This window comes from Ananas comosus, linkage group 18 (assembly GCF_001540865.1).
Source record: "Ananas comosus cultivar F153 linkage group 18, ASM154086v1, whole genome shotgun sequence".
In the NCBI taxonomy this organism is placed as follows: domain Eukaryota; kingdom Viridiplantae; phylum Streptophyta; class Magnoliopsida; order Poales; family Bromeliaceae; genus Ananas; species Ananas comosus.
Genome location: NC_033638.1, coordinates 8,568,658 through 8,581,195, shown reverse-complemented (window position 1 = coordinate 8,581,195; position 12,538 = coordinate 8,568,658). Strand labels below are relative to the sequence as shown.

Sequence of the window (12,538 nt, the reverse complement as noted above, 5' to 3'; positions counted from 1 at the left end):
AGTATTCTAGCCCTACTCTCTCTATATATATATATATATATATATATATATAGAATTAGGCTAGAATACTATTAATAGCAAACGCTCTTTTTGCTATCAAATTTTTAACTCTTGGATAAAAAATTATAAGATTAGGATGATATTAGTCAGTTAGAGTTGAGTGGTCCCCCTAGGGTTGAGTGATTCCCACTGATTTATAGTATTTAATCCAATGATTAGAAATGATGAAAAGAGTTGATCCAAAGGCTAAAAACTTGATAGCAAAAATGACGTTTTGCTTTCAATAGTATTCTAGCCCAACTCTCTCTCTCTCTCTCTCTATATATTATATATATATATAAGTTGAGCTAGAATAACTATCGATAGTAAACGAGCCGTTTTACTACCGATTTATTGTTCGATAATAGAGCTCCAAATTGACGATCGGCTCCATTAATATGATCTAAACAATTTAAACTGAACCCTAGAAATTATTTTACGTACTTTCGATATTGTTCTTTTATCCATCAAGTGCAACATGAAAAAATGAATGGGAAAATTATAATACTTCTTTAAAAAAGATGATAGGAGTCTTGTATCAAGATCAAGAGTATAGGATCTTTGTTTTTAAATAGTTTAGAAAAACTTTCTACACATAAAAAATGTCAAACTTGATTTGCATATCTTTCGATCTGCGTTGAAACGAGAAAATCCTCTTATCGACCATGTAAAACTTACAAATTGAAAACCTTTTGATCATTAAGGCAAATGTGTCCGAAAACATTTTGAAATTTGATTTTAAAACACTTCAAGTGGTATAGATCATAGTTCAATCGGCCGATCGTCAATTGGAAAGTCCTATCATCGAACAACAAATAGGTAGTAAAACGGCTCGTTTACTATTGATAGTATTCTAGAAACTTCTCTCCCCTTCTCTCTCTGGCTCTCTCTCATCTCTCTCTCTCTTTATATATATATATATATATATATATTATAATATATAATACCGTCTCTCTCGTGTTTTCGAGAAGTACGCGAGCCTCCGTTTGTCTCGTTAGGTTAGGCATAATCTATGCTATTGAACTATCTGAAAACTAAATTTTAGATTTTTATCCGAATATCATTTACAAGACGATCACAGTGTTCAAAAATGACTATTTTAACAGCGTCGATGTGGCACTGTTTTTAATGTTCACGGTGTAGAAGTCATCCCCAAATTACATGAAACTTTAATAGAAATTCTACTTAAACATCAAGAGCAAAAAACAATCACTTTCCGATTTGAAATTTAATGTCATTTATTACTGGTTTTTAATGAATTTTTAGATTTCAGTTCGTCATTTTGAGGCTACTTATTCACTAGGCAACGAAGTTAAAAATTATGAAATTGGTTCCTAGATAGTTCCAATAGTGTACGATCATGTTTAAGGAACCGATCGTCGAATCGGACGCCCCATCATTGAAACAACTTACAACACGCGAGACCTCTATACTTTCGAAGCATAGGAGTCTGCCTCGTTATATTATATATATATAATATATATATATATATATATATATAATAATATAATATATATAATTTCGATCAGAACCGTCTATTTAATTTTTTTTTTCTTAAATGCCGAAAAAAAAAAGGAAGGGCCCAACGAAGAACGAACGCACGTGCGCTAAGGGAAACTGCGAAGTCGGTGGGCGAAGGCGTTCTAAAACCTAGGGTTTGCTATAACATCGTTTGTTCTTGCGATTGCTCCCAAGTATTGGGCATCCGCAGAGGTGATCGATCGCTCGCGATTCGCGATCCGAGGCTCTTCGTCTCTCGAGGTTTGAAATTTGATCCTACTTTGCTCTTCAACTTATCGCTTATTGCATGGTTTCTTGATTCCTGATGCTTCCTGTTCGAAAACTCGTTGGCTTTGCGTCGAATTTTTCTATTTTGGATGATTTTTTTGGCCCGTTTCTCTGCAAAATTTTTGTGATTATAGTAAATATATGGATGTGATCGAGATCTTTGGATGCTTTGGTTGCTATGCATATTTTAGCTTGTTTTGTTTGTTAGCTTTGCTTCGTTGTGGTTGTTGATATGATCAGCAGGTCCTAACTAGAATTAGTGGAAATACAAGAGAAATTGAAAGAGAGATAGAAGAAGATAATCGACCACTTCACGGGGATCAGCCTTCAAAATCAAAAAATTTTGTTAATTTTCTTCGTTCAGTAATTCCAATGCCTCCTAGGGTTTACATATATAGATGCAAGGAGGAGGAAAGGAATTATAAATTAGGGCAATATTCCCACAATTAAAAATAACGTAAAAGGAAAAAAAAATTCTTTAATCAATTACTGGTTCTTATCATTTCTTTGATGATGTCCTGTTTATGGCTATCTCATTCTTTTTCCTTTATTTCCAACTATCAACTGGTGATTGAGGAGTCCAAAATCAATATTAATTTTCTCCGGAGACAAATTTTAGAGCCTTATTAGGCTCTTATTTTTCCTTTAAGAGGACTTTGGGGTTTAGGTTTTGCAACTTTGCGTATGAGCTTTTAATGTTTTATATTTATTGAATTCGTTTACAAGAGGGTGAGAGAAGCTACACAATGAAAGATCTTAATTTATTCTTAATTTGTATCTTAATTTATTCTAAACAATGAATAGATTTGTATCTTAATTTATGCTGCAATTATTCTTAAGTTATTCTAAAAAGCTCCGTTGTTTTTATGCTGCTTCTTGTATATTTCCATAGGTGCGTAAAATATAGCTCAAAAACAAGCTTGATTACATCAAGCTACACGAGGTGCCTTCGTTTCTGTCACTACATGAGCTAACGAGCGAAATTTGAGCCTGCTCGAATAAAAAACGAACCGACCACAAGCTAGGATCTTCTATTTTGATACGAGCTCGAGCCAAACGCGAGCTGTGTACTTTTACTTCCCCTAAATATTACATGGTTAATCTTAATCATCTTGTGCTCTTTTCTCAAAATTGTATATTTCTTTATTATCTTTGATATTTCTGTTTTTCACCTGTAAATGTGTTTTACTTCACCAAGTGGCAATCCTTGATAAAGCAGAATCTTGGTGTTCTTTTTTGCAGGACAGATCAGCTTTCCACCTCCTTTAAGCTCGCACCTTATCCATTCATACTAACAGTCAGATATGTCTAGCAAGAAGGAAGAGAAAGCGCAGGCTGCAGCCGAGCGAATCAAGGCTGCCGCCCTGTCGGCAGCCAAGGGCCTCAGCCGAGCTCAAGCTGAGCGAGCCGCTGCGGCTGCGGCCCGGAACGTTAATGCCTATGGCCAGAAGGAAGAAGGGCCGAGCAGGTGGCAGGAGAGGAAAGAAGCGAAGCGCCAAATGTATCTGATGAGCACAGAAAAAGCCGTGAGATTGGGCGAGAGAAAAGACCCAAAAGCCTCTGTGGCTTCTGCTGGTGGGGTTGCTGCTCAATGCCAGAAGTGCTTCCAGAGTGGCCACTGGACGTATGAATGCAAGAATGAGCGCGTCTACATGTCGCGCCCCTCAAGAACCCAGCAGCTGAAAAACCCTAAGTTGAAAATGACTCTCTCTGTCTCATATGAGTTGGACAATCCTGATATCGAGGTGGCAAATGATGAAAAAGGTGAGAAGAGAGAGAAAGGTGAAAAGGGCAGAGCGAAGAGTAAGAGGAAGCACAGGTCGAGTACCGATTCAGAGGGTGAAGATAGTGAAGCTTCTGTTTTCGAAACAGATAGTGGATCTTCCGTGACAGGGACGGACTATTCATCTGAGAGTAGTTTGAGTTACAGTTCATCAGATTCGGAAGAGCGGCGGAAGAGGAGGAAGAAGCAGCAGAAGAAGAAGAAGAAGAGAAGGCACCGGAAATACAGCTCGTCATCTGACTCGTCTGATTCTGAGTCTGCTTCTGATAGCGACTCTGATGATAAAGGGAGTCGCAGGAAGAGCAAAAGGCACGGCCATAGGCGCTAAACTGAGTCTAATGCAGTGGTGCTATGATGCTCTTGGATCACTTGTGCTTGCTTTTGTTGGCTGCAGTTCGATTATTTCGGAAACCTATGGTGTTTTTAGGTAGCTAATGTTGTTACATTTCCGGTATTAAAATTAGCGTGACAGGTTTCTATTATGTCCTTGAAAATGTGCGTTTTAAGCAATTCAGATTTGCTATCATAGTCCAGTTTTTGTGGAATTTGTAGCTGTTGAAGTTCTTTTGTGACTGATATGCTTTAATTTTAGCCTGAAAGCACTCGCTAAATGTTTTACTTGGTTATAATTTTGTGTAGAGTGGAATGATTCACTCCTTTCGATTTTCAGCACCCCATTGGGTGGCTTTCAAAGCCTGCAGTAATTGCTTGCAGTTACCGCGCTCTTGTTCAATCATGGTTGATTTGTGTGTCTTCTTTAAAGAAAAGGCACCGATTTGTACTTAAAACTAAAAAAGCTATTCCGATGTTGAATCTGAGTACAAACCCAAAAGAGAGAGGAAAAAAAAAAATCACTTTGATTATTATTGTTCTGGGCATCATGATAGTTTGTACACACTGCTAAGTCCATGTGGATGAAAAAATGGATTAGCTTTCCTTTTTCCCTTGCAGTTTTTGCCTTGAACAATAAGAGTTTGGGGACAAGTTTAGCATCCCATCGTCACTTTTTTCAGTTAACTAGTATGGGCATTCGCCTGTTTGCTAGGTATGTCAAAGTTTTATCTGTGCTTGAAGTGTTGCTTATATTTCTCAGCTCATAAATTCGGTCATATATATATGTTTTTCCGGTGCTGCTTCTTTCTTTTTCTTTGTTTTTTTTTTGGGGAAATACTAGTGGTGCTTTGAACTTTTACTGCAGAATTTTCCAAGGCTGCGCTTGATTTCCTACCTGAGTAACTACACAATCTGGCTATTGGGAAGGATCAAACTAGCTTTAAAGATTACTTTGCTGAACATAGTCGAAGGTATTTCATTCTTGCTTTTAGCATTGAACTCTCAGACTTGGTACTACTGTCTCAGGGACCATAAACTTGCAATTTATTCTTGCGTTTGTTACAGGAGTTGATTTTAACAGATTAGATTATACTATTGAGTATTAATAGAAAGTTAGAAACATACAATTGAAACTAACCATCATTCACTTGGTGACTTTGTTGAGATTTAAGACTTTCTAACTGTTCTTACTAAAAGAGTGATGTTATGCACATGCCTGTTGTATTTTGTTTGCAAACATTTCGGTGTGGAATTATTTTCATTCAGTATTTGGTGCAATTCACAAAGAGAGTAATTTGTTGTTTTTTACAAAAATCTGTCACATCTGCGTGAATAAACTGTTAAAAATAGTCATCATATCCCATATTTTACTTTCAAGGAAATATTGAAAGAATTTTACTAGGACAACAACTTGCACCAAATATATTCAACATTATGAACATTAAACAAGCCATGGCCATTTAATCTCCTCCTAATGCGTCCACGGTTTCATGCGTGCGAATCAAGCTTTTTTTTTTTTCTCTCTCTCTCTCTTTCTCTCCAACCTAGTTTTTTCCTTTATTGGCATAAACTATGATGCTCTTGTAAGCAATACTATTACTAGAATCTACTGATTAAGCATTCTAATTAGTTAATTAATTAATTTGATTTTGGTACGATTATTTGTTCCCCTTTTAAGTGCATGGGCTCGCAAAATGTCATTAAATATTGTGGGGTGTGTAATTGTGGCTCTCGAGAGTGCTGTGCAATGAGAGGACAAGTTCCATTGTAAGAGGATAAGGGAGCCCACACTCCACACTCATTAGATCTCTCAAATTTTACAATTTCATTGCATTGGTTTTCCAATCTCTTTTTTTTTTTTTTTATTTCCTACTCGTAATTTTCTTGTATTAGCTTGCTATTGAACTTGTATGCAGTTTGGAAAACTAGATGCACACGTTACATCTAATCATGCTTTGAGCTATTCTATTCTGACAATATCAGTTCTCTAACATGGTATCAGAGCAATTTAAGCTTTTTGAGGATAACGGAGTGTTTTAGGTTTTTTATCCAGAGTCGTTTTTAAAATAAAACAATTCACTGAGAAATAACAGGTAGACAAAGTTTCGGCAAATCAGATTACGTCCTCGCAGATTTTGGAACTTGCATACTTGACTTTGACTGCTCTCTCACCGAGACATACATAAACCAATAAATTTCCACAATAATGAATCGAGACAAGATTTTGGGTCCCATTCATGCGTATCAATGTATCATCGTTTCATTACCCCAAAAAAGGGAGAAAAATAAACGCATCTTTCAAAGGACTTATTCTGTAATGACTAGTTTTTTAGTACAATTTTCCGATTTTCGGGGAATGAACATTTTCGGATGTACTTGTTCTTTTATTTTCCATCACTGGTTTCGATCCTTTGAGAGATCGTTTGTAACATTTTGTACAGCCGCGGTCGCAGAAAAGTAGATTATAAGCGACAAAATTGAAACAGAATCAAAATTGAGAGGGATCATTCCATGTAGACTTGAAGCAGAATCCGGTCCGACGATCCTTACAGAGCAGCTTAAAACTGAATAGCAAAATATATAAGTTTAGAAACAGTAGCAGATCACTGAATAAGAAAGGGACTTACAAAAGCTGGGAAAAAGGTGCACTTTAATCTTGATGATGCAACACACATGATCACACCATTGCCTTTTCTCATGCTTTTTTTTTGTTTTGTTTTCTTTCAAACCTAAGGTTCTCCTTCAGATAATGTGGGCACACACTGCACAACAAATTTAAAAATAAGTGGATGCCTCACTTGTTAATATCAAATCACATCACTTAAGACATTTAAAAATGGGAGGAGGGGGGGAAATAGGTGTCTTGCATGGGTTTCCTTAGCTTCTTTGTCTCCTTACAAAAGCTAAAAGAATATCCCACTTGTTGCTTCATGTAGTGCTTTAGGAAAAGATGTACAGAAAAATTCTACATGTATAACTCTATTAGAGTGTGTATATTTTACACCAATCGCTCAAAAGTTTAAGAAACTTTCTTTCTTAGATTTCGATGTTAAAATAAAAGCTAATAAGAAAAGTTAATAAATTTGGACCTAATAGAGCCTAGGGTGCAAGACTTAGCATTGAGCATATGTAAATATCTTTGTAAGGAAATTAAAGGGTGTCACATGGCACATGCCCTTTTCATTAGACATTGGGAGTCGCAACTTTAAAAAAATAAAATAAAATATGCTGGGTATCTCAAGTATTAGTGGGCGAATTTGATGATTACTTTGATTTTGACACTGGATCTTGTGATTATACCCAACGTGGCATCACCCCAAGTGAGTCACAATGATATTACTTGGATGGACCACTGATCTTGTGGGCATTAACTATTACTTCTTGGGGTGCCTGAAAAATTAGGGCACAGTCAACATCCCAAACCTGCATTTATATATGACCAGGTACAGCTGACAGACTTAAAATTTCCATAGCCAAAAATATAGAATCTTAGGAAAAGAAAACATTAATCTAGAATGATTCTTGCAACCATGCTGTAAACATGGAAAAACTTTGATTCCATGTGACGGAAAGATTTGATAATTGTAATATAACACTAACTAAGAATAATCAGCTAGAAGTGACATTCTCAATCTGGAAGGAGCAAAAGAGGAATGGTGAAGACACCGCCAATGAACTTGAATACGAAAAAGAGGATGATATAGAAAGGTAATTCTATGTTGAGACTGAGCTAAATGCTTGAATATTAAAGAGTGCTGTGTATAAGAAACATATTGAAATTATAAGCCCACATAAAAAGAGAAAATAATTGTTACCGTGCAATCTCATTCTAAGAACCCCCCGAAAGTTGATTTTTTCCCCCATACAGAAGGAAAACTAAATAGATTACTAGATTGAGTGTTCTTTTCCCTGCCACGTCCCAACTCATTCTAAGAACTCAAACACATACTAGACCTAGTTTACGGTGACAATCCCTTCATTAGCAAGAAAAAGAGGGGTTTCATAAATCTTAGGTCAAAAGAGAAAAAAGGAGAGGCTCATAAATCCAGCTATATAGTAAACATTATGTGATGATAGTGGCGGAGCAATTTATAGTAAAGCATATAATCAAGATGTGTGTTGTAATAAGATGGTTCAAAGTGCAGTAATTAACAGGAGACATGGAGACGGGAAACTAAATGATCAGCAGTAAGGCTTATTCTAAATTGGATGACGTACCCACTTGACAGAAACTCGAATTTTTGGGTAATGGTAAAGTCTTGAAGGGGAACATAACTTTGTCTATTTTATTGATGATCATAAATGTAAGCATGCAAGGATATGAAGAGTAGGGTTGGTATTAGTCTCTCACTATGCTCATGCTCTGATAATCAAGAAATTTGATCGATTAGATATTACATAAAATAGCACGAGAAAGCAAATTCTTTGGCAAGTATCCCTCACAATCATGAAGTTCTCAGGATTATGATAAAGAACTCCTCAAGAGAACTGTGAGGACTAAATACTGGTTTGTATTAAGTTAAAATATGCCAATTTGTAGAACAAGTTACAGGATATATGCTAGCCATCACCCATCAGTACATTATAGATCTAAAATACATGATAACGAAAAAAAAGAGAGAGAGAGATGGATGTAACTTGTTCCTTACATTTGAGTTGTTTTCAAAACATATTTAGCTTAAGCCAATCAGATGACTCATGAGTTGCTGTGGGTCCTTAATTGATGCTTTAAGTGATGACAATGTGTATAACTATTGATTCTACCTTAAAAAAAAACAAAAGATAAAAAAAAAATGGAAAAGAGTACAAGACAATCTGTATGATTCTTAGAGGCGAAGGGTGACTCGATCAATTATGCCATCATGATCTAAAAGAGGTAAATAAGCAACTCAAACGATGCAGATTGATAGATTCATGTCAACTTAGTAATAATATAATCAAATAATGGGAGAATATTATCATTTCCAATATATTGTAACATTCACTGTAGGTCTTGTCAAGAATTTATACATCTAACCAAAAATGGCAAAGACAGCATCAACCACTTTCGGTGGTCGCCAATAGAAGTATAGGAAAAAGGTTTGAGGATTACTAAGTTTATTTAATTTGGTACAAAGTTTCATTTTCTCAATATGATATGATATAAAGTATTTAATAAGTATATTCATTATAATTATGTTGTCTTAATGCAAGAGTATTTAACACGTTAGGGTGCCTAATGCAATCATTACTCTTAAGGTGGTGCTAGAGATTTATCCATTTAATCCTTTAGTCACCAAGAGATACTTTTTTTTTTCCACTCAAAAAAGGAGGAGCATGACTACAGTGGCTACACATACAAATCCACTACAGTGGATACACACACAAATCCACATACGGGTCTGTATGCTCCTTCTGGAACTAGAAGTTCCAGAATGGTATACCATCATAGTGAAAATGACTTTTGTTTTGGTTATTCGAATAACATTTCTTTTGGCTTCATCAGGAGGCTTGCATAGTATGTTTCCAAGGAGAAACGTGGAATTTCCATATGATTACATATGCGTGATTATTCAAAAAGTCTATTATGACACAGTTATTGCACTATTTCTCTTAAATAAATGTTTTTTGCGTTAGGTACTTCTCTTTGAGTGCATAGGTATTCTCTGTGAGGAGTGAGAAGATGAGTGATTCTAAAGTAAAAATGCCACTATAACGGAGGAATTAAGCAATCGTAATGATGATTCATAATTGAGAGGTTAAGCATTTTATATTAGGAATTAATTTGTAAATCTCTGCTTGTACTTGCCTTCTTTCAATAAACTCAACAACCAAACCAAGAAACTTGAAAACCTGAGAATTTTCAGAAGTAGGGTACTCCATCTATTGGGTTTAGTGGTTAGGGTTGGCGATTGATGGTACAAAAGATATAGATTGCCCTAATAACAAATACAGCCCAACATTTTTTTACCCCCTCTTAACATGAAATGGATGTTTCTCCTCTTATGCCGCTACTGTTAGAGATTCCCTCTGCTGCACTATGTCTGTAATGAAAGTAAGTTAGGCTATCAGCATTCCTCTTAAGTTGGGAAATAATTGAATACATTACCTCTAAAAGAGAAAAGTAACTAGCCCCAAGGATAGCATACCATGCTATGTTCCTTTATCAAGAGGAAATTAGTTCCTACTCACCCCCTAGGCAAAACAAAACATACTGCAACCCTAAAAACCAAGGTAAAATGGCCAAAATGGCAATGTAATATGGACCACGAGACCTCTAGAATTCAACAATCTTGATCATTTATGCAAATTATAATAGTTAATCTCCAACGCTTATCTCATTACCACTAAATTACTAAATAAGGAGCTAGACCTTAATTTCTTTCTCTTTTCCTCTATATGGAAATAGCCAAAACTGTACATACACAGCACTAGCTTTTCAATATTCCCACTCCATCAGTCCATGTGGGTGCATATCAGGATATTCTATCTGAAAATACTACAAAGCTCAATCTTTGAGGAGATTGTCCCATAAGCACATATAAATGCACCACAAATGAGAACCTAGCCATTCCATAAATAGGAATTTAATCTTTAGATTCTCTACATCACTTGCCTCATTGCCAGGTGCATGGAATTCACAACTCCTTTGAGCTTTGAAACCTTAGAAGAGGATGGTTGGTGGGGATAATATATCTGATCCGGTGCAAGAGGTAGAGAGTACACTCTTTAAGTGCTTTATTTCCAGTCATATATCTACTTCAAAGTTCCTCTCCGCAGCTCATTTGATTCATAAGTGAAAGAAAAGGGAGGAAAAGGATACAAAATGCTTGGGATTTGTTGGTCATCCTTGTTTCTATCTACCAACCTCGAGTCTGAACATTTCTGGGTTTATTTTGTAACTCTATTCTCTCATCTTTATGTCATTCTAAACAAGATGCTTATGTCCTTTTCTACTAATTCCACTGCTCTTCTTTTGGAGTTGTGTATTTGAGTTTTCGGCTTTTGGCCTCTAAAGTGCTTTTGGAAACGTTGCTCTACACTCTCCGAGTCGGCTTGTCAAATTGCTCTCTTGTCGGAAAGATGGAGCTCTTTTGAGTCTTTTCTACTGTTATATGATCATTATAAGAGCTTGTTTTCATCTCACTTACATTACATTAACATACTATGTTATATATTCTTCTAATATGCGTAGTGATGTAGAACATATTAGCAAGCTCGGGAATTGAATAAGCAAAAGGAGAGCTTTTTTGTACCTTTCGAAAAAGCGCCAGCGAATGGGGGCTCACACAATGGCTTCTCAGGGCGGCGGTGGAGTTGGGGGGAGACAAGGCTCCGCCGCCTACGGCGTCGCCCTTGATGAGGTCGAGACCCACTTGGGCGAGCCCCTACACAGCATGAACCTCGACGACCTCCTCCGCCACGTCCTCCCCTCCGACCTCGGCAGCACCACCGCCTCCTCCACTGCGGGGCACTCTCAGAGGCACGGCGTCGAACACCTGGTGGGCGCCTCCGCCTCGGACATCCACCGCGGCGGCCGGAGGCGCCTTCCGGAGGGCGGCGGCGGCGGCGAGCGGCCGCCGGCGCTGGGGGAGGTGACGCTCGAGGACTTCCTCTCGAGGGCCGGCGCAGCCGCGGAAGAAGGCGGCGGCGGAGGTGGTGATTCGGTACAGCGGAATCATCATCAGCCGGGAATTACGGGGATCTACGTAACTAGGCCATTGGCGCCGGCGCCGGCGCCGGCGCCGGCGAGGAAGAGGGCGGCGGCGCCGGCGGCGGAGAAGACGGTGGAGAGACGGCAGAAGAGGATGATCAAGAATCGGGAGTCGGCCGCGCGGTCGCGGGCGAGGAGGCAGGTGCGGATGATTACAAAAAAAAAAAAAAAAAAACTCCCATAATACGTGATCGAAGAAAATATATTTATATATTTTGTTATTTTATCTAAGTTTAATCCAATACAAAAGTTTTCTTTTTTTTTTTTCTTTTTTTTCAAAACCTTGATTTTTTTTTTTTTTTTTAATATGGTTAGTGTGCTCGTTTTCGATGTGTAGGCTTACACGAATGAGCTTGAGAACAAGGTATCGCACTTAGAAGAAGAGAACGAAAGGCTCAGAAAAGAGCAGGTTTGTTCTTGTTCTCATTCTGTTTAAATCATTCAGAACAGAAAAATCTTGCTCCTGGTCAAATAAAATAGATCAGAAGATCATCTCTTACTCGATTTTGCATGAAGAGAGATGATCAATTAATACTAATTTTGCTTCTTCTGCAGCAGCAGTTGGAACCGCTAGTACATTATGCACCTCAACAAGAACAAAAACACCAGCTCCATAGAACAAGTTCCGCGCCCTTCTGATCAAATTCAAACCAAATCTCATGCTTTCATACAATGTTTACTTGAATTTGCAGTGTAACAGTGATGTTCACTTCTCATGTTCTGCGACTTCTATAAACACTATAAAGTATGCCTCTGGAGCCCTACATTTTTGCTGGAGTTGTTCCTCCTTCAGTTTGCAGCCCTTTGTAGCACTTTGCTTGGTTGTAAATCTACATGCTACATACATAGAGAATAATAGTGCTTTTATTGCATCTACATGTCATGTAGTGTAACACTGCTTA

General features: G+C 37.5%; 2 protein-coding genes and 1 long non-coding RNA gene across 8 annotated transcripts; 2 read left to right on the top strand and 1 right to left on the bottom strand.

Moving 5' to 3' along the window:
- On the top strand, positions 1,585 to 4,236 carry LOC109723955 (zinc finger CCHC domain-containing protein 10). Of its 2 annotated transcripts, none has more exons than XM_020252500.1 (2): positions 1,585 to 1,800; positions 3,075 to 4,236. In XM_020252500.1, the coding sequence occupies exon 2, from the start codon at positions 3,132 to 3,134 to the stop codon at positions 3,936 to 3,938; it is 807 nt and encodes a 268-aa protein (XP_020108089.1). In that variant the 5' UTR covers positions 1,585 to 1,800; positions 3,075 to 3,131; the 3' UTR covers positions 3,939 to 4,236. The 2 variants fall into 2 exon arrangements, with proteins under 2 accessions (XP_020108089.1, XP_020108088.1); XM_020252499.1 differs by having other exon boundaries at positions 1,586 to 1,800; positions 3,070 to 4,236.
- On the top strand, positions 4,357 to 12,365 carry LOC109723956 (ABSCISIC ACID-INSENSITIVE 5-like protein 2). 4 transcript variants are annotated; one of them, XM_020252503.1, is made up of 5 exons: positions 4,357 to 4,655; positions 4,809 to 4,914; positions 11,118 to 11,778; positions 11,974 to 12,045; positions 12,195 to 12,365. In XM_020252503.1, exons 3-5 carry the CDS (start codon positions 11,200 to 11,202, stop codon positions 12,273 to 12,275), a joined length of 732 nt encoding a protein of 243 aa, XP_020108092.1. In that variant the 5' UTR covers positions 4,357 to 4,655; positions 4,809 to 4,914; positions 11,118 to 11,199; the 3' UTR covers positions 12,276 to 12,365. The 4 variants fall into 4 exon arrangements, 3 of the variants coding, with proteins under 3 accessions (XP_020108092.1, XP_020108091.1, XP_020108090.1); XM_020252502.1 differs by lacking the exons at positions 4,357 to 4,655; positions 4,809 to 4,914 and adding an exon at positions 10,276 to 10,635 and having other exon boundaries at positions 11,126 to 11,778; XM_020252501.1 differs by lacking the exons at positions 4,357 to 4,655; positions 4,809 to 4,914 and adding an exon at positions 10,276 to 10,635.
- On the bottom strand, positions 6,202 to 11,312 carry LOC109723957. 2 transcript variants are annotated; one of them, XR_002219799.1, is made up of 4 exons: positions 11,179 to 11,301; positions 7,212 to 7,333; positions 6,593 to 6,705; positions 6,202 to 6,507 (listed from the first exon to the last, which is right to left on the bottom strand). It is a non-coding gene; the product is annotated as an uncharacterized LOC109723957 (long non-coding RNA). The 2 variants fall into 2 exon arrangements; XR_002219798.1 differs by lacking the exon at positions 7,212 to 7,333 and having other exon boundaries at positions 11,179 to 11,312.